The following is a 20,952-nucleotide window of genomic DNA, read 5'->3' on the forward strand; positions in this document are numbered from 1 at the left end:
GAAAAGAGCTGCGCAGGAGGGAACAAGACTGAGAATGTGTCAAAACCGGTTAACCTCATACAGGCAGAGGGGACCACTGTTGGTAAGAGAGACATGCTCCACTGTCTGATTCAAAGGCTCAGAGATAAAAGGACACTTTGATCGAATAGATACTCTACAGAAGAACTCAAGAAACGAGTCCCATCCAATCCTGTTTCAGTATCGGAGGCTAAATCGTTTTATTGAGATATGAGGGTTTTATTTAATATTGTAAATACTTGACATTCTGTTCACACTCCATGCCAGTAAGTGGCGTTAATGCACCAGTTCTTTGTTTGCCAAGCGCAGTAAACATCAAACAAGAAGCAGCAGCAGAAGAAGAAGAAGAAGAAGAAGAAGAAGAAGAAACAACAGAAACAGAAACAGCAGCAGCAGCAGCCATAGTCGAAGCCACCGCCAAGTGAAGCTAACTGACCGTCAGTTTCTGTTACTGGTGGAACAGACTCGTTTTCACCGTTAAGGGGGGACCAACGCACCGCTGAGATGCCTGAAAGTAAGCTGAAGCCTGAAATACGTCAGCGGAACATTGATTAGCACCATAACAGACTGTGCAACAAACCGTTAGCTTGTGGTACAGCTAGCTTAGCTGTTGTGAAATCAGCAGAGATACACATCCTTTTAGTCCCAATTAAAAATAATTAGTGCCAAACTTTAACTAACCACTATTATTAACAAATTGGTGTCGTGCTGGTTAAAATGAAGGCCCTAAACCGATAAATCGCTCTACACAGCGAGATGTTTCGCTGTTAGCCTAGCTTATTTTTCTCCGAGTCGGCTCCGACAACATTGAACCGGACTCCATTCACTTTTCTGCTAATGTTGCCTTGCTCATCGGCAATCCAAAAAGCTGAAACGACCTGATCAACAGAATCTTAATGTAACGGAGAATCAGTTGATCATTTTAGTTAATGTTCAGGTAAAAGCACCGAATGTGAGGATTTGATGCTTTTCTGGGTTGTGTGATTGTAAACTGAATCTCTCTGACTTTTGGACTATGGTTGCATCCATCTCTTGCGGCTGTGGGAGATAATAGCGGTTATTATTCACTATTTTCTGAAATTTTATAGACAAAATGATTAATCCTTTAATCGAGTAAATGGTCGTCAGATCGTTTAGTAATGTAAATCGTTATCAGTTACAGCTGTTTAGATAATTACTTCTCATCTGTTCCTGTTTACCTCCACGTTCTTCCTCCTGTGCTGCTATGATGCCCAAACGGATCAGTAATGTTTCATCTTATCTTTAATGATAAACTCCATTTTAAGCCAAAATCTTCTTCTGCAGCTTCTTAAATGAAAATATTTTCTGTTGTGTTTATATTAAATTAAATATCACAGACAAACACTATTTGTATGGTCCTAAGGAAATGTTTTATAGTAAAACTAATTTTTTATAATACTATAAATATAATAAATTATCAGTATAATCGTCCATGTTACGGACCAAAGAATCAAACAAGTAAATCGATTAATTGATAATAAAAACAGTTGTCAGTTGTAGGCACCTCCTCAGTTTATATTGAATATAAGTGGCGTGTGAAGCAGTGTTGTTGCGCCCCCTGCCTTCAGTCTGTTCACAAACATCCTGTCTGTTTCTTGTCTTCAGCTGAAAGTTACTCCAACCCTCTGGCTCCTGATGGTCACGAGGTGGACGACCACAGAGCTGCAGCTCAGTGAGTGTTTCTGATCCTCACAGTGTGTGTTGTTGTGTTATTTTACCTGTCTGTCTGTCCGTGTGTGTGTGTGTTAACATAACCTGGTGTGTCTCTTCAGGTCTAAACTGACCAATGATGACTTCAGGAAGTTACTGATGACACCGCGGGCGGCGCCCTCCTCAGCCCCGCCCTCCAAGTCCAGACACCATGAGTGAGTGACGAAGGAGGGAAAACACTACTAATGCTTTATGTCTGCCGTCAGAGCAGATGTTACACTCTGATGATGAGGGTGATGGTGATGATGATGATGATGATGATGATGATGAATTATTCATCTGGTTTATTTCCCAGAATGCCAAGGGACTATAACGAGGATGAGGATCCTGCTGCGAGGAGGAGGAAGAAGAAGAGGTAAGTGTGGATCAGGTAGCATTTCGCATTGGTCACACAGGTTGAAGATGTTCCGAGCAGCTTTTTATCCGAGACCCCAGGAAGTTACTCCTCCCAGCTGAGAAACATAGCGTCATTTTTACACTTCAGTTTTGGTACAGACTAAACAAACCAGACGTGTTAATCCGTGAGCTTCCAGCCGGCTACATGCTTCCTGATCGGCTCGTGGGTCTGCGGGAACCCCGATACAGTCACTTCCTTTTCCACCTCCTTTCTAAATGCATCAATAATCAGATAACCAGCGTATTTTCAAAGACCAGAAACAAATTAAAGAAAGTACCATGCTGACACACAGAACCTGTACAAGTTTTAAGAAAGAACCATCACGTTCGGCTTTTCCTGCTTTTTTTCTTCTACGGCAGCCTCCCTGTGTGCTGCTGTAGACCGGTCGACAGTGCCCACTACAGTGTCAAAGAGCAACGACAGCTCCAGAGAGCAGCTCGTGCGAGTATGTACACACTGATTGCTGCGAACAGTGTGCACACACCTGCAGAGGAAGCCGCTCGCAGGTTGTCACACGCAGCATGTTGAGGGGCTTGTAGGTGAATTTTTTTACCTAGCTGACTAGCTGTTTCCAGTCTTTATGCTAAGCTACCCAGCTACTAGTGTAGCTTCATATTTAGTGCAAAGACATGAGTGAGATCAATGTAAACGTGAATCTCAGAGAGAGGAGTGGATTTCATCAAATTCATTAGAATCCTCTAATGATGAAAATAATTATTAAAGTTATCAGAGGATTCACATTGATTGCAGCAGCCTCAATCATGATACAGATGTTTTACACAGCTGGTTACCATGGGAACACAGGTAAGCATGCTATCACAGGCCCTCCAGCATTTCAGAGTTACCAACAGCGTCACCTGGATCCCACCTGAAGAGCTATTTGCCTGACGATTATTTGCCTGATCTTTAACATCAGTCTGTTTCTCTGATTAAGCCATCCTCAACTCCAGCTGTTCTGATCATTTTATTGGTTATTAATTATTGATTTGTGTTTTGTTGCAGTTACTATGCTAAGCTACGTCAGCAGGAGATGGAGCGAGAGAGAGAGCTGGCTGAAAAGTACCGAGACCGAGCAAGAGAGAGACGAGATGGAGTCAACAAAGATTACGAAGAGACAGAGCTGATTAGCACCACAGCTAACTACAGAGCTGTAGGACCCACTGCTGAGGCGTGAGTACTGCTAAATCTAATGCTAACACTGCTAACTATACAGCTACAGGTGGTGAATGTAGGAGTGCTCCTGAAGTGACTGGTGGTTCAGATATAAATCAACAGCGTCTGATGTTTTTTTTTTTGGTTTTTTTTGTTTTGTTTGTTTTGTTTAGTTTTTTTTGTCATCCCTGTCGCTGATGTTCTCTCCTGCTGTCCTGGATGTTTTTTTGTTTTTCAGAGATAAGTCAGCAGCAGAGAAACGTCGGCAGCTGATCCAGGAATCTAAGTTTTTGGGAGGTGACATGGAGCACACTCACTTGGTGAAAGGTCTGGATTTTGCTCTGCTGCAGAAGGTCAGTCACAGAAAAATTAATTCAACATGTTTTTATTCTGATATGTTTTAATATGCCACCATTTCCATTCCGAAAGTCTTCAGACCCCTCCACTTTGTTCACATTTTTTTTTATGTTGCAGTCTTATGTAAAAATTATTTATATTCATCTTTTCCCTCATCAGTCTAAACTTAATACCCCATAATGGCAAAGCCAAAACATAAGTTTATAAATTTTTGCAAATTTATTAAAAATGAAAAAACTGAAACAGCACACTGACATAAATATTCAGACCCATTACTCAGTATTTAGTTGAAGCACCTTTGGCAGCGATTACAGCCTCGAGTCAAGTTTGGTTTGACGCGTCAAGCTCTGCACACCTGGACTTGGGGATTTTCTGCCTTCCTTCTCTACAGATCCTCTCAAGCTCTGCCAGGTCCGATGGGGGCCATCGGCGGACAGCCATTTTCAGGTCTCTCCAGAGATGCTGGATTAGGTTGAAGTCAGGGCTTCATCAGACCAAAGTCTTGTTTCCCACAGTCTCAAAGTCCTTTAGGTGCCTTTTTGCAAACTCCAAAGAGCTTTCATGTGTCTTCCAGTGAAGAGAGGCTTCCATCTGGCCACTCTACCATAAAGCCTAGACCACTGGAGTGCTGCAGTGATGGTCGTCCTTCTGGAAATTTTTCCCATCTCTCTACAGGATGTCTGGAGACCAGCCAGAGTGAACGGGGTTCTTGGTGACCTCTTTTTTCGAAGGCCCTTCTCCACCAACTGCTCAGTTTAGCTGGGCGGCCAGCTCTAGGAAGAGTCCTGGTTATGGAGGCCACTGTGCTCTTCAGAACCTTCAATGCAGCAGAATTCCTTTCTGTAGCCTTCCCCAGATCTGTGCCTCAACACAGTCCTGTCTCTGAGCTCTGCAGGCAGTTCCTTCGAACTCATGGCTTGGTTTTTGCTCTGATATGCATTGTCAGCTGTGAGACCTTATATGGACAGGTGTGTGCCTTTCCAATCATGTCCAATCAATTGAATGTACAACGAGTGGACTCCAATCAAGGTGTAGAAACCTCTCAAAGGTGAAGAAGAGAAATGGGAGGCGCCTGAGCTAAATTTCAAGCGTCATGGCAGTCGGTCTGAAGACTTCCTGAATGAACTGTGTGTCTTATTAAAGTGCGGCTGATTGCTCCTGTGATACTGGAGGTTAAACTGTTTTATCTGGTCCAACACTGACAAATTACCAAGTCCCACTGCCTTCTCCTCAGCGTATCAGAATCAGTTTCCATCATCTTTGCCTTTAAAATCCAGTCAGAAAACCACATTGTGTGATTATTGTTGATGAACCTTTCCACTCTGCAGGCTTCACAGTTACGGATGGTGTAGACTGAACTGCAGTGTGTTAAACTGTACCTGTGTGTTACAGGTGAGAGCTGAGATCACCAGTAAAGAGAAGGAAGAAGAAGACATGATGGAGAAAGTCCAGAAGGAGGCCAAGTATGAAACCAAGAGGCATTTGTACCAAGCGAAATCCCAAATTTGTCAAAAAGTACATTTGTCCCTAAAAGCTCTGAAATCAAAAGTCTGTGTCTAAACTGTGAGCTCCCACAGTTCGTTAAGATGCTGCTGATCAGATGAATTATAATTAAGATCATAGCTCTTGCTCTTTCAAATTTGCACTCACTCAGCCTCAACTGTGACTGAGTTAAAAGAACATTTGACCACAAACTGCGAGCCTCTCAGCAGCTGATTGGACTCTGGTGATATTTAAACAACAACCAGGACTAAACTGTCTGTCTGACCTTTGACCTCTGCGTCTGTCTGTCAGGAAAGACGTGGAGCCGGAGGAGAAGATGGAGTTCAAGACTCGTCTCGGTGAGTCTGATCAGAGCAGTTAGACCTGATGATCACATGTTTTCGTGTGACACTTCATTAATCTCATCATCCAACATCATGTTTCAGCTTCAAACTCTCACTGTGCTGATGTATTTACTTCTACACACTATGTGTGTGTAAAATATGAAGTAATTCACTTCAGTGTGATTTGCATTTTAATTTCACTAAAGAACTAATAATATGATTTTAAAAGTCTTTCAAATTAAAATAAAAATTTCCTGTGGAAAGTTTTCATATTTCTAGAAAAAAATGACTGTAGTTTGAGAAAATAGTTACAATAGTTGTAATTTCTCAAATTACATTTTCTGTGATTTTTCACTTACAAAGGGATATTTCTTGAAAAAAAGTAGTAATATTTTGACAAAGTTGTTTCACAAAAAAGGTTGTAATGTAATTCAAGAAAAATTAGATAGAGTCGTAATGTTTTGAGAATAAAGATATAAAAATTTCTGGACTAAAGTTGTAATATTTAGATAAAGAAGCTATAATAGTATTTTTTTCTTAAAGTAAAGGGGACATTTGACCAAGATTAAACTACACAGAGGTGTGTTTCACCATGCACGCCCCCACCCCCAGGTAGGAACATCTACCGCGTGGTGTTCAGGTCCGGTCTGGTGGAGAGGAACGAGCTCTTCCTGCCCGGCAGGATGGCGTACGTGGTCGACCTGGACGATGAGTTCACCGACACCGACATCCCAACAACTCTGATCCGCAGCAAAGCCGACTGTCCCAGCATGGAGGTACTGCCCATTACAGTCTGGTCCCTTTGTGACGAGACTGGGTTTGTAACGGTTCACAGACCTGCTGCGCTGCTGTCGGAGCATTTAACAACAGCAGGGTTGTGAAAGTGCACCCAAGTGTTGTCAGCGAACTGCAGCTGTCTCAGAGGCTGATCACAACACCTGAGAGAACAGGTGCTTCATGACGTGTTTGAGTTGGTAGCAGTGGTTTGAGTGGTGATTTTTAGGTTTTATTTCCGCCTCCTTTAAAAGAGCTTTTAGCTGATTTTGCTTCAGCTGAAACCTCAACTGCTTTCATAAGTTTCAACTCACAGTTCAGCTACTTTCACAGCTTACACCTCAGTGCTTTCATTGCTTATACTCAACTACTTCAGCTCCTACACTTTGACTCATGTAACTGCCGTCAGTGCTTGCATACCTTTAGCTCTACCACTTCAACAGAAACTGCTTTCGACTCTTCCTCTTCAGCTGACACTTCGGCTACTTTTAGTGCTTCCACTCATCTTTCAGCTGCCTTCAGCCTAGGCCCGCAGATCAGCTTCCACAACTGTGGCCACACCGGCTGACTCTCACTTCCGTCTTAATCTGTGATGATTCAGCTTCAGCTGGAATTTAAATTGAATTTACAGTCACTTCATTTTTAGATCACGTTTCAGCTGCTGTCAACGATTCCCATCTTAAGACATTTGAGTTCGGTTACACTGTTTGCAGCTGCAGTTTTCAGTCTAAGCGGAAGGAGCAGAGTTGTCTTTACAAATGGAGCATTTTGATTTGATAAATGAAGACAATATTCTCTCTCTGTGTCTCAGGCTCAGACGACTCTGACCACCAACGACATTGTGATCTCTAAACTGACGCAGATCCTGTCTTACCTCAGACAGGGAACACGACACAAGAAAATCAAGAAGAAGGACAAAGGTAACACACACACGCTCACTAGTTTTGTTTAGATGAGCGTTGTTTTATGGTTGTGTGTGTGTGTTTTTTTATGGTGGCTGTTGTGCGGCTGCTGCTGTTGCAGTGTACGTCGACTAGTTGACTTGTGTGTTTATCCTGGGGGCTGCTGGGTAGTACTAAAGAAAATGTACTGTTAGTGTCAGTACTAGAGACGGAGACTGGATTTGTTAATACATAAAGTCGGTCATTTTATTACCAACGAGTTTCCTCTAACAGCTTTAACAGCTGAATCCCAGTATTAAACTGGGACCAGTTCTATGATCCCTGGGTTTCTGAGTCTGTCCCTTAATCAGACTGCAGCCGCAGTTCAGTTCCTGTTATATGTTGTTTCTCAGAGAGGAGTCACATTTTTAATGGTTATAAGACAATTAACAGTGGACAAACTGATCTGTGTTTGGTTTTAGGTAAACTGGATGATAAGAGGGCTCCCGAGGCTGACCTGAGGTCAGTTCACAACAACATAACAATTTGCTGCTTATAAAACAGTCTGTGAAGACACATTGTGTCTTCATTTAACTCTCTCTGTGTCTCAGTATCTTTGACGACATCGGGGACTACATCCCGTCCAACGCATCGTCTGCCAAACCTCCCAAAGACAAAGACAGACACCGAGACAGAGACAGAGACAGAGAGAGAGAGAGAGAGAGAGACAGAGACAAGGAGGACGACAGCAAGAGCAGGAGACACAGCTACTTCGAGAAACCGCGAGGAGACGAACACCAGGTCAGACAGGCGGAGACACGTGGAGACAGACAGGTGTATGTGCTGCTGCTTACTGTCCCAAACTAACTGTCTCTGTCTCTGTCTCTGTGTCTTTAGGTCATGGAGGTGGACACAGGTAAGTTTCCTTGTTTGTTAAAAGCTGCAGTGAACTGACATGACTGAGTGTTGTGCATTGTTAGAAAGTGAGGCCGTGAAATGAGAACGTGCATATTTCAATTCATTTACATCAAGATCTGGATTGACTTCACTTTACAGGTGAGTTCTTTAACATCACCATGTCCCACCTGTTCAGTAAATAGCCGACATTACAGTGACCACTGCAGTTAAACACGTCAGTGAGACTAGGGCTACAACGAGCCTTCCTTCTCAGGATCCATTAACCTGAAGAATCATTTGTCCGTAAAACAGCAGAGAAAGAAGAAAAATGCTTATCACAGTTTCCCGGAGCAAAGGTGATGGTATGGCCGTGACCAGCGGTATTCGGTCTACGATGACGTAAGACCAGGAAAAGCAGCAAGTTCTAACATTTTAGAGGCTGAAACTCAAACGAGTTTTCAGTCATCAAAATATTTGAGTTTTTATTGCAGCCTACCTGCTGTTTCATCCTTCTTTGTTCTTGAAGGACACGTTGGGACAAACAGCTCAGTTTTTTATTAGATTTTAAAACCATCCAAATGGAAAGAAGAATAAACCTCAAGCTCATGTTAAATATGCAGCTACCGAGTCGACAGGTTTTCCTAACGCAGCGGGTTTGACCTCTGATCCGTAAACTCGCGGCAGTGAATGAATAAATATGAATATAAATAAATGTGAATTCAGTTTATTTGTTGAAGGTGGACATGGTGGGGGCACTAGGGTGGTGGCAGCCACAGACTCTGCTCTGTACATCACTGTAGTTTTCAGTGCAGCTGATTGAATGTGAAGTTCCAGCAGCAGAAACATTTCTCACGTGAAAGTGTCTCTTTTTGTAACCTGTGCAGATTATTTTCATTATTGATCAATCTGCTGAGCGATTCATCAATATAATAGGAAAACATTTTGAAGAGGTGCCAATCCCACTGCCCCGGTCCAAAGTGACGTCCTCAGATGATGTTTTTTCACCTCACATCACCCTGATCAATCACTGATCAATAAACTGTGGTCTTCAGGTCCCGGATCAGTCAGAGAGCAGATCAAGATGATCAATGAGAAGTTTGCGGGAGCAGCAGGCAGCCAATGGCAGAGCCAGGAACCATATCCTTCTTTACTATTGGAGGCTGGGGGGTGGTACTCTGTAGTACTCTGAGTACTACTGTGTTCTGCAGTACTAGTATTGTTCCTTAACCAGCTCATACTGGTTCTCAGCGGAGAGACGGCGGCAAAGAGCAGCTGGGAGATTTCTTTGGAGGATCAAACTCATACGCGGAGTGTTACCCTGCTACGTGAGACAGAGACACACGCACACACACTCACACACACACACCCTCAGTATACACAGATATAAACAGTCTTACGTGTATTTGTACTTTATGTGTTTGTGTGTGTGTGCGCACACACAGGATGGACGACCTAGCTGTGGACAGTGATGAGGAGGTGGACTACAGTAAGATGGACCAGGTAACTACAATTTCCAGCATGCACCACTGCTGTGTGACAGATGTCAGAATCTTGAACCCTGTTCAGACAGTAGCATTAGTGTGTGTTCTCTGTAAGGACAAATGACGGCAGACTGAGGTCAGAGCGACACGGGTAAAGTCACTGAACATGTCGTTTACCCACTTTAATCTCTACAGGTATGGAAAGGAAACTGCATTATTAATGGTGTCTGAGGCCTCAGTGTCTGACCTGCTGTTGAAGTATGTGTTTCAGTGAAGCTGCAGTAGGGGGCATTGTTTTACAGCTGAGGGTGAGACTGAAACAGTCAGGAAATATTCCGAGGAGTGTTGATAAAAGCTGAATATTTTTCGGGAAATCCTGTGATTCTCTAGTTTCAGCTTCTCCAACTTGAAGAGTCTCTGCTTTTCTCAGTTTTATGCACATTTAAAAATAAAAGAAGGACCAGTTTAAAAGATTTCTCCGTAATACGTCCCTTGATTTCGGAGCAGTCCTTCCTAAAGTAGAGACACTTGCAGGTTTCTTCATGAGAACAAGGAAGTGATGTTACTGACAGAACTACCAAAGTAAGAGCAGGAGAAGCTAGAACGATCCGAGAGCCAGTAAATTGAATAAGTGAACGGGCGGAGTCGCTGATCCCGTAGCAGCTGTTACAGAGCCGTTCTGACTGGCTGTTGTGTTTCAGGGTAATAAGAAGGGTCCGCTGGGCCGGTGGGACTTTGACACTCAGGAGGAATATTCAGACTACATGAACAACAAGGAGGCTCTGCCCAAGTACGTTCACCGCCGTTAACCCTCAGTTCTGACTCACAGGCAGCGCGGCGTCTGTCCCTTTTGTGTTGACGGTGAAGTTTGTCCCTGCAGGGCGGCCTTCCAGTACGGCATCAAGATGTCTGAAGGCAGAAAGACTCGACGTTTCAAAGAGACCAATGAGAAGGCCGAGCTGGACCGACAGTGGAAGAAGATCAGCGCGGTGAGAAGCAAACACGCCACAAAACCAGTCCACATATTTAGTTCAGACCTGCCGTGTGCCTGAAAGTTACACACCTGCTGTTAGAAACGATAGAGAAAAAAATGACAGAAGTGACGTGTGGAGGACTAACTGTCTGTCTCTGTGTCAGATCATAGAGAAGAGGAAGAAGATGGAGGCTGACGGGTCAGTGGTTCTTGTGTTTCACTTCATCATCATCATCATCATCATCTGCTCAGCCAATCACAAGAGGGCAGTCAGTGAGGTAAACAGGCAGTAAACAATGTTTTTATTTTTCAGGGTGGACGTGAAGAGGCCCAAATACTGAAGTCTTCCCTCCTTCCCTCCCCCTCGGCAGGGGACCCACGATCACTATCGATCAGTGATTATCTGTTGTTAACGACCTGTAATGGTCTGGTGTCACGCTTTGAATAAATTCATGAAAGTGTAAACCGACGGTCAGAGGTCATACAGATGATCCATCAGCTGTGACTTGTTCTTTTTGCCTCAGACTTTGTGTGGTTAAACCCAGTATCTGACGTTATTGATTAGTTTGAGAGATTGGAAACATGAATCACCATTAGACTCATCAATAAAACCCTGATCTCAGATCATGTTACTGTTTGGATTCTTTGTTTCTCCAAAATCATCAACCTTCACTGTGTTTCAAAGAAGTTTCACTGCACCGTTCGAGGTTTCCCAGGGTCCATTATGAAGGGCTGTAGTGGTTTCACTGGTCTCACTGGTTTATGAGAGGCTACGTCAGTCCTGCATCAGTTTGTTGAATCTGAACATGCATCCTCTGATCATCAGAACAAACCTGAGCCAGAAGTTTGTTTTACAAACTGGATCAAAGTCCAGTTTGTTTTCAGGTCAGATTGTGGACTGATTCGTTAAGAGGCGTGTCCAGTCTAATTAAACTGGAAATTATCAGTGTGTGAAGAGTGTGTGTCTGTATTAACAGTGTGTTTGTACTAATTAGTGTTGGTTGATCTCGTTAAGGGTCTGGTGTTGTTACAGGAGTCATTAAGCTCGTTAAGATGCAGCAGCTCGTTAAGAGATCAAACTGAGCGTGTTTGTTGTTGTTGATGATAGAAACATGTTTAACACTGACGGACAACTGGACCTATTAATCTCCAAATTGCCATCAACAACGCTAACGAGTGTTCGTTAATTATCCTGTGTGTGTGTGTGTTGACGGACAGTGGGACTGATGAATATGGATCTAGATGTTTATGAAGACGCTAACGAGATGTTAACGAACAGCTAACGAGGCCTCGGAGCTCCGCCCACCGGGAGCTCTGACAGGAACTTGATTTTTCAGATGGACGAACATCAAAGACCAAGTTTTTGTTTTTGTTTTTAATCTGATATTAATGATATTATTATTAATATTTACAACCTGATTTATTCAGGTTTTTGTTGAGAATATTTAATATTCAGCACAAAGATGCAGATGGAAGAAAACTTTGGATTTTGAACTTAAAGACCAGTTTTATCCTTTAAAACCATTTTAACAAAACAGTAGAAAGTAGGTTTGGTTTGATCAGACGGCAGTGTAACCTGTACAGTCGACTGCAAACCACTTCAAGCTTTTCTGTTTACCAAGCTCATAATCTTCAGTTCTTGTTGACACCGTCAGAAAAAGTCAGTTGTCTGTTTCTCACTGAGCTCACAGGTGCTGTTGTACTGGATGACATTATGTGGTTTTTATTCACATTTTCAATTTACACATTAAAAAAAACCCTCAGTGGAAGCACGCAAAATTAAAAACCAGAAAACAGGTTTCCCTCCTGTGTTGGGTGGAACAGCAGCCGTTGATAAATTAGCCTGAGTGAATAAACGCTGACATAGATGAAGCGTGAAGAGAGGAGACCATCAGGTCAGTGAGGAGCCGTGAGGAGACCGGAACCTTCCTCACATCAACACATGGAACCAACAGAAACGTCAGGTTTCCATCACGTTCTCCACACGGTTCTCCATCGTCTGAGCTCCGACTGGAGCTCGTTCAGTGACCTCGTCTCGCCACGTCCTCTTCTTCTGCTGTGGTTTAATGGCAGCGACTGGAGAATCAGCTCCACCAGCTCGACTTCATGGCTGAACCGTTGTATGAAGTGGACTCTTTAAAGGCAGCAGGCAGATTAATGAACCCAGGTACACAGGACTGACAATATGAACCAACTTATTTTACTATTAAAAAAAACTCCGTCCTTGTCTTATTTTATCCATCCAGCTGAGTTCATGTCCCACCAACGAGGATAAGATCTTTGGAAAATGTGACGGATGATTTAATTTGTCTGAATGATGATTAAAAATGTGTCTAATTGACCTGATGAAGTTATGAGGTTAGTGCGTTTCCTCCGTTTTTATTATCAGATGAACCAGATTCATCAAACCGAGTTTCTTTGTTCTCTGATGAACTGAACGCTCTCTGACTGGTGACATCACGCTCCATTGGTCACATTTATCACAGTGACAGACGGAGCCGACCAATCAGATCACACCGTGCTGTTTCTGACACACACACTGGTAATAGGTGTGTGTGTCAGAGAGGCGATGAAGCCAAAAGGTGACCCAATGTCCTGATTTACTTAACTGGGTCGCTGTGGGAAGGAGGAGGTGTGTGTGTGTGTGTGTGTCTGTCTGTGTGTGTGTGTGTGTGTGTGTGTGTGTGTGTGTGTGTACATGTACGTGTGTGCGTGTGTGTGTGTGTGTGTGTGTACGTGTGCGCAAGATGTGTGCTGTGTGTTGGTTGGAGTTAAACCTGATGGATTTAGTTCCAGTTTTTCAGTTTGTGTGTGTGTGTGTGTGCGTATTTTGACCACTCAGAGAGCAGGTCTGACGCTAAAGGGAACACAGAAAAAGTCAGCAGACGTTTAAAACCAGACCAGAAACTAGAACTCAACCTCACCGGAGTTTGTTTTATTTCGTTGCTTTTTTTTGTTTGTTTTTTTAAAGTGTTTCCTTATTTGTTTCTGTTTACACTGTAAAAAGAAAAAGAAAAAAAAGAACTCAGCTAAATTCAATCAGATCTCAGACTGAGGTCTCACCTGGACCAGGACTTGTCTGCTGGGAAACTCAAAAACCCTGATTCACAAGCCGCAAGATTATATAGACTATGTTAGTTAAACCAGTATAAGTACCAGATACTGGTATAAATACTGATTAGACCAGTATAGATACACTTTCACCATTATAGGCACCAATTTTATCAATATGAGTACCGCTCGGTACCCACTGGTACCGTGTACTGATTATAGATGTATTGATTTTTTTCAGTTGGACCAGCATAGATAAAAGCTATACTACCAATGTAAGCACTGGTTACACCAGTATACAAACCGGTTAAACTGATAGAGGTACCAGTTAGACCCTTACAGGTTCTGGTTACACCAGTATACGTGCTGGTCTTACAGCTACCATTACCAGTACTGGGCCAATTCGTCCAGATACAGTTATACAAGCCTACATAGCAAGTTTACCAGTAAAGACACCAGTTTTACCAGTATAGCCACTGGTACAGGCAGATGTTTTATAACCATAGGCTAAAAACACTGGATAGACCAGTAAACCAGTATAGATTTACCAGTAAAGGAGGAGAGGAGACGTGTAACTGAATATTAATGTTTAATGTGTCTTCTTTTTCTGTTTCAGGTTCAAACGTTTAAATCTGAGTCTGACGTTTTATTTGTGAACAAACCTGACGAGAATTAAGTAAAACTGCTGCAGCCTCATATTTTCTCCCGAGCTCCTTGAAGCAGTTCTGATGTATTATAATGCCTCAGTGGAAGAAACCAGGGAGTGGATGACTTGGACTTGAGTCCCGAATCAGAAGAGTTACGACTCAACCCGATAAAATCTAAAGATCTGACTCTCGACTCGGACGTCAACAACGGTGACTCGAGACCCGATTGACCCGATTTCCAGACCAGAGATGAAACCTGATGTTATGAAGTTTTCACGGGTTTCTCACCTTCGACACTTGTTCCTGTAACGACTTGTTCAGGACCAGAAACAAAGTTTAAGGCCGGGACGTGACGTGTCAATCACAAAGACTTTGCCCTCCTAAACCCGATAGAAAATCAGTAATCAATAATATCAGCTCCACCTCTTCCATCGCTGTCTGCGACTCCACTCGTCCTGCTGTAGATTTTTTAACGCCGTTTATCTGAAATGTTTGTGAAATCACCCGACTCATACGTTAATTGGTGATTTGTTCAGTATTTACATTAATATCAATAATAAAACTGCACAGAACAAACACCGTCAACCAATCAGCTCCAAGACAGCCAAGACCGGAACTGCTGCCTCGTTAAGGAACCTTCGTCGCAGTCCTCGTGGAGCGTGAGGTCAGGTCTGCGATCAGCGGTTTACACGGTGCCGTCTCAGGCTGGGATGTCTCAACGCGTTAAGCTCGTTACGTGTCAGAACGAGATCAGCGTGTTTTACCCCTGACCTTTAACCACGCCCACCCTACGATGTCACACTGCACCGGAGTCTACGGTGACATCACTGGTGTGGTTTTAGATTTGAACGGCTGGACTTTTAGCCTGTTTCTACACTAACTGTCTCGAAACAGGTCAAGGAACAGAGATCAGTTACGGCCTGAGGCCTAACCACGCCCAACCTGTGATGTCACATCGCACTATAGTACATGGTGACATCACTTTTGGGATCTAAGATTTCTAACCTTAGATGGCAGCAACAGCTGGATTTTTAGTCTGTGAACTCTTCAGACGTTAAAGCTCAGAGCTCGTTAAGGATCAGAACTCGTCGTGGCGAGAGCTCGTTTTCCTGTCCGGCATGTCCAAACCGTGATGTCACACTGCACCAGAGCATATGGTGACATCACTTCTGGGTTCCAGGGACTTTTAATCTCTTCTTTACTCTGCCTCGACCTGGGCTCCGCGTCCTTCTGAGCACGTCCGAACTGCGATGTCGCACCGCAGCGTAGTGGAGGGTGGTGCCACTGATGAGGTCTGAGATTTTAACCTCTAGATGGCAGCAGGATTCTCTGGTTGTGAGTCTTGACCGGTTGAAATCGTTAAACCTCAGAGCTCGTCGCGGCCATTTACTTTTTACAGTGAATCCCAATAAATGAACAGTAACACTACCTCTATTGCTAAACCAAGTACTACTGCGGGTAGAACCAGCACTACAACATCTGAATACAATTTTAAATCCGCGTTTATAAAGTTCAGATTTGACTTCGCCCCCTATGGGCGGGAACAAGCAACACGGTTTTTGAAGTTCAGTTTTTGACTCGGTTTTTAAAACCAGTTCAGTCTCGTCCCACCAGTTCAGGTCCAGCAGAGGCAGGGCTAGGGACTCGGACCCCGTAAGGAAAGAAAGAGTCCTCCACAGCTCCAAGGTGTGTCACCTGATGACATCACAGGTGGTCATGTGATAGGCTAATGAAGCTCCTCCACGCCGTCCACGTCCATTCACACAACGCTCCGCTTGCTTTAATAACAACAACAACAACAACAATAACAACAACAATAATAATAATGATGATAATAATAGTATGAAATCAGTAAAAACAGGAAGCAGAAAGAGAGGTGGCTGATGGGATATGAGTGGTTCCTCTTGTTCGTGAATCATCCCTCGTCTGGTTTTCTTTTTTCATTTTCAGAAGGTTCAGTCCCGTTTGAGTTCAGCTTCGTCTCTTCCCCCTCTTCATCCCTCCATCTTGTCTCAGAAGAGGAGTGGAGGTTTGGTGAATGCTCTGTTCTCTGCAGACACAAACACAAAGTTTCATCCACTTAAAGTGATACTGCCCATTCAGACCCGTGCGTTGAGCTGTAAACTAAATGATGTGACTGTGCTGTGATGAAACTCATCAGTGTTGGTGCTGATGTTCACGTTTCTCACCAAAGTTAGAAAAAATTGCATTTCATGGGCTAAAAATGGCTCAACACGCCATCTACTGTTTTAAACCATCCTGAGCCTTGGAAGGCCAATAATGAGACTTACATTGAAAAAAGGCTGTTAACGCCCTCTAATCAGAGGGGGGCAGCCCACCTGCCCCAGCACCCGTCCTGGAGTGGGGCTCTGCGAAACCGTGCTCATTTTCAAGTATACACTGATCCAGACTCATCATTCGCAGGAGTTGACTCTATATTTTCTAACCCTCTACTTAGTAGTTTTTCAATTTCGGTGCGGTGGTTGGACTTGAGCTTGTGACGGCCGTAGCAGCACCACCTGACTGCCCCATATGGACCCTCATATGGCTCAGCAGTAGCCGCAGGTGGGCGGCAGGTTCCTCGATAGCGGCACGCCGCTATGTACGTTTGCGGTTTGCATTTTTCGGAGAGAGCTATCCTGACTCGTATCGTAACATGTTAATAAAGCAGGACCTGATTCACCTGCAGTAGAACTTACACCACCATCAACACGCTCATTACCCTGACTGGACTGGACCAGGGTCTGTCCAGGGAAAAAGTTTTTTATTATAAACTGATGATTTTTACAATTATTGCCTTGTCAAGCCTACTTCCTGAATCCATGTCTTTCAGTGTAAAAGTCTTCATGAAACTGCTGTTGAGCAGAAACATTCGACACTGAGTGTGTGTTGGTCTACAACACATCACTGCTGTGTCCGCTTTGATAAATGAATCTTATTATCACGTCAGTGTGGAGATAACACACACACAGTGATCCCCGTTGTGTAAACACTGTTTATAAGTGTGTGTGTGTGTGAGAAGTGTTTAGTTCTGCTGTGCAGTCTGTGATTGTTTCCCTGATTCAATTTCACAGTCATCACACACTTTACTTTTCGGCGGTAGATTGGAGCCTCTGGTCGCAGTTTGTCCACGTGTTTCCTGTCTTCAGCCCAGATGTTGCTGTACCACACAATTATCACTCAGTTTTTACGGAAACTGGTCGAATAATGTCGGCCCCCACGTGTGTGTCCCTTCCTTTCAGACTCGGCCACAGATGGAATAAGAGTTTCTGAGATGAAGGTGGACGGAGTGGTTGTTGTCGTTACCGTGAGCTGCAGAGTTTTCCTGCTGTTTGTTTTCCAGTTCACTCTCAGGAGTCACAGCGTCTGAAAAACGACAGAAACACACGAACGCGGTGTGAATGTTGCGTCGTTTTCATTGCCTCAGCTGATGCGGGGAAACTAACTGAAGGTCTGTATATTTTCTCCTAAATCTGACTTCTGCATCTCAGAGTTCTGACCAGCGGTGGAAAATAACCGAGTACATTTCATTTAGTGTACACTCGAGAATAAAGTATTATTTGACTTTCTGCTTCTGCTCCACCACATTTCAGATAAAAATACAGGACTTTTTACAGCACAAAATTTATGTGACAGCTTTTTTCTTTTTTACTGGTTACCTTTCAGATGAACATGTACACATCAAACCAGTGATGCCCTCTTAAAATACTAGAGCGGCAATTAATTAATTAACCTGCGACTATCTTGAAAACTGACCCCTCGTTTTTTTATTTTTGAACACTTGAAGACTCCATTGTGAGAGTTGCTCTTACAGTATATTAAATTGTCGGACAAAACAAGACATCGCCTTCTAACATATCCCGATGGGCATTTTCTTAACCAAACTTTAACTGATTGATTGATTGATGGATGAATAATCAATCATGAAAATAATAGTTAGTTGCAGCCCTATAAAAATCGGTCTTATAAACTAAATTACACAAAAGTATATAAAGACATTTAAACTAGCTCTGCCTCTACACACTACAACATCAAAATACTGCTTACGTGTATTTAAATACATTATACAGTAAAATAATCCAGAAAACTATTATCACTTAAAATAACACTCACAGGGTTCATTCTTCTACGGAGTACTTTTACGTGGACATTTTGTTGATAGTATTTCTGTACTTTTACTCAATTTTGAATGCAGGACTTTTACTTGTAATGGAGTATTTTATACTGTTTTACTGCTACTTTTACTTAAGGAAACAGAGTACTTCTTACTTTTCATCCTGTAATCAGAGAAAACTACACGAGCCAGAGCTCATCATTCAGCCACTGTAGCTTTAAACGATCAGATGAAGTTTTTCTAAAACCCGTGGAGGAGAAAGAGGAGAGATGTGTGAGGAGGAGCAGAAATGAAAGGAGTAGTGTTGTATCTGGTCACCTGTGAGGGAGTCGGAGTGTTTGAGCGCTCTCTCCACCTGCTCTCTCCGCCGCGACTCGAAATCTAACGCCTCCTGCAGCTTCCTCTTCGCCTTCTTCTCCTTCTTCAGCCTCCTCTGGATCGACACTGAGAAGGAGGAGGACGAGGAAAAGGAGAGGCAGTCTTAAAATACGTTTTATATATGAACAGTTTTGCTTAGAATAAAATGACGTTATGACAGTCTCTACCAAAGTATTTTTACCTAAATGTATTTACTGCAACATCTTTCCTGATTCATCTATACACAACCGCTTTTACAGCTCTGCTCTGTAGTTTTACAGCATAGCCTGTCTCACCTCTGGTCTGTAGTTTTACAGCGTATCCTGTCTCACCTCTGGTCTGTAGTTCAGAGCTCAGCTGTCTCTGTAGTGTCTGTAGTCTTACAGCGTAGCCTGTCTCACCTCTCGTCTGTACTTTAACAGCGTAGCCTGTCTCACCTCTGGTCTGTACTTTAACAGCGTAGCCTGTCTCACCTCTGGTCTGTAGTTTTACAGCGTAGCCTGTCTCACCTTTGGTCTGTAGTTTTACAGCATATCCTGTCTCACCTCTGGTCTGTAGTTCAGAGCTAAGCTGTCTCTGTAGCGTCTGTAGTTTTACAGCGTAGCCTGTCTCACCTCTGGTCTGTACTTTTACAGCGTAGCCTGTCTCACCTCTGGTCTGTAGTTTTACAGTGTACCCTGTCTCACCTCTGGTCTGTAGTTCAGAGCTCAGCTGTCTCTGTAGTGTCTGTAGTTTTACAGCGTAGCCTGTCTCACCTCTGGTCTGTACTTTTACAGCGTAGCCTGTCTCACCTCTGGTCTGTACTTTAACAGCGTAGCCTGTCTCACCTCTGGTCTGTAGTTTTACAGCGTAGCCTGTCTCACCTTTGGTCTGTAGTTTTACAGCGTATCCTGTCTCACCTCTGGTCTGTAGTTCAGAGCTCAGCTGTCTCTGTAGCGTCTGTAGTTTTACAGCGTAGCCTGTCTCACCTCTGGTCTGTACTTTTACAGCGTAGCCTGTCTCACCTCTGGTCTGTAGTTTTACAGTGTACCCTGTCTCACTTCTGCTCTGTAGTTTTACAGCATTGCCTGTCTCACCTCTGGTCTGTAGTTTTACGGCGTAGCCTGTCTCACCTCTGGTCTGTAGTTTTACAGCGTAGCCTGTCTCACCTCTGGTCTGTGGTTTTACAGCGTAGCCTGTCTCACCTCTGGTCTGTAGTTCAGAGCTCAGCTGTCTCTGTAGTGTCAGTAGTTTTACAGCGTAGCCTGTCTCACCTCTGGTCTGTACTTTTACAGCGTAGCCTGTCTCACCTCTGGTCTGTACTTTTACAGCGTAGCCTGTCTCACGCGTAGCCTGTCTCACCTCTGGTCTGTACTTTTACAGCGTAGCCTGTCTCACCTCTGGTCTGTAGTTCAGAGCTCAGCTGTCTCTGTAGTGTCTGTAGTTTTACAGCGTAGCCTGTCTCACCTCTGGTCTGTAGTTGAGAGCTCAGCTGTCTCTGTAGCGTCTGTAGTTTTACAGCGTAGTCTGTCTCACCTCTGGTCTGTACTTTTACAGCGTAGCCTGTCTCACCTCTGGTCTGTAGTTTTACGGCGTAGCCTGTCTCACCTCTGGTCTGTAGTTTTACAGCGTAGCCTGTCTCACCTCTGGTCTGTAGTTCAGAGCTCAGCTGTCTCTGTAGTGTCTGTAGTTTTACAGCGTAGCCTGTCTCACCTCTGGTCTGTACTTTTAGAGCGTAGCCTGTCTCACCTCTGGTCTGTACTTTTACAGCGTAGCCTGTCTCACCTCTGGTCTGTAGTTCAGAGCTCAGCTGTCTCTGTAGTGTCTGTAGTTTTACAGCGTAGCCTGTCTCACCTCTGGTCTGTACTTTTACAGCGTAGCCTGTCTCACCTCTGGTCTGTAGTTTTACAGCGTAGCCTGTCTCACCTCTGGTCTGTACTTTTAGAGCGTAGCCTGTCTCACCTCTGGTCTGTAGTTTTACGGCGTAGCCTGTCTCACCTCTGGTCTGTAGTTTTACAGCGTAGCCTGTCTCACCTCTGGTCTGTAGTTCAGAGCTCAGCTGTCTCTGTAGTGTCTGTAGTTTTACAGCGTAGCCTGTCTCACCTCTGGTCTGTACTTTTAGAGCGTAGCCTGTCTCACCTCTGGTCTGTACTTTTAGAGCGTAGCCTGTCTCACCTCTGGTCTGTACTTTTACAGCGTAGCCTGTCTCACCTCTGGTCTGTAGTTCAGAGCTCAGCTGTCTCTGTAGTGTCTGTAGTTTTACAGCGTAGCCTGTCTCACCTCTGGTCTGTACTTTTACAGCGTAGCCTGTCTCACC

The 20,952-nt window shown here is 43.8% G+C and overlaps 2 protein-coding genes across 2 annotated transcripts in view; one reads left to right on the forward strand and one right to left on the reverse strand.

The window, feature by feature from the left end:
* The first annotated feature begins 358 nt into the window (after positions 1 to 358).
* On the forward strand, positions 359 to 11,116 carry ik (IK cytokine). Its single transcript, XM_040151168.1, has 20 exons — positions 359 to 532; positions 1,645 to 1,711; positions 1,812 to 1,904; positions 2,045 to 2,104; positions 3,149 to 3,316; positions 3,537 to 3,651; positions 5,048 to 5,118; positions 5,450 to 5,496; positions 6,094 to 6,257; positions 7,067 to 7,175; positions 7,619 to 7,658; positions 7,748 to 7,937; positions 8,034 to 8,052; positions 9,086 to 9,170; positions 9,272 to 9,358; positions 9,476 to 9,533; positions 10,216 to 10,304; positions 10,395 to 10,503; positions 10,652 to 10,686; positions 10,801 to 11,116. The coding sequence occupies exons 1-20, from the start codon at positions 523 to 525 to the stop codon at positions 10,826 to 10,828; spliced, it is 1,644 nt and encodes a 547-aa protein (XP_040007102.1). The 5' UTR covers positions 359 to 522; the 3' UTR covers positions 10,829 to 11,116.
* A 3,027-nt stretch (positions 11,117 to 14,143) lies between these two features.
* LOC120802649 (dachshund homolog 2-like) overlaps positions 14,144 to 20,952 on the reverse strand; it is a 31,515-nt gene continuing 24,706 nt past the window's right edge. Inside the window, exons 9-11 of the mRNA XM_040150692.1 lie at positions 18,618 to 18,743; positions 17,492 to 17,551; positions 14,144 to 16,235 (exon numbers count right to left, since the gene is read on the reverse strand). Of these exons, the coding sequence (XP_040006626.1) occupies positions 16,198 to 16,235; positions 17,492 to 17,551; positions 18,618 to 18,743 (224 nt within the window). The 3' untranslated portion in view covers positions 14,144 to 16,197. The remainder of the gene's footprint in view (positions 16,236 to 17,491; positions 17,552 to 18,617; positions 18,744 to 20,952) is intronic.

This window comes from Xiphias gladius, chromosome 17 (genome assembly GCF_016859285.1).
Source record: "Xiphias gladius isolate SHS-SW01 ecotype Sanya breed wild chromosome 17, ASM1685928v1, whole genome shotgun sequence".
NCBI classification, from domain to species: domain Eukaryota; kingdom Metazoa; phylum Chordata; class Actinopteri; order Istiophoriformes; family Xiphiidae; genus Xiphias; species Xiphias gladius.

Excerpts from the sequence above, each read along its gene's own strand:
- ik (XM_040151168.1), top strand. Across the intron at positions 6,258-7,066 it reads CCGACTGTCCCAGCATGGAG|GCTCAGACGACTCTGACCAC; the intron begins GTACTGCCCATT and ends TCTGTGTCTCAG. Across the intron at positions 9,534-10,215 it reads ACTACAGTAAGATGGACCAG|GGTAATAAGAAGGGTCCGCT; the intron begins GTAACTACAATT and ends GTTGTGTTTCAG.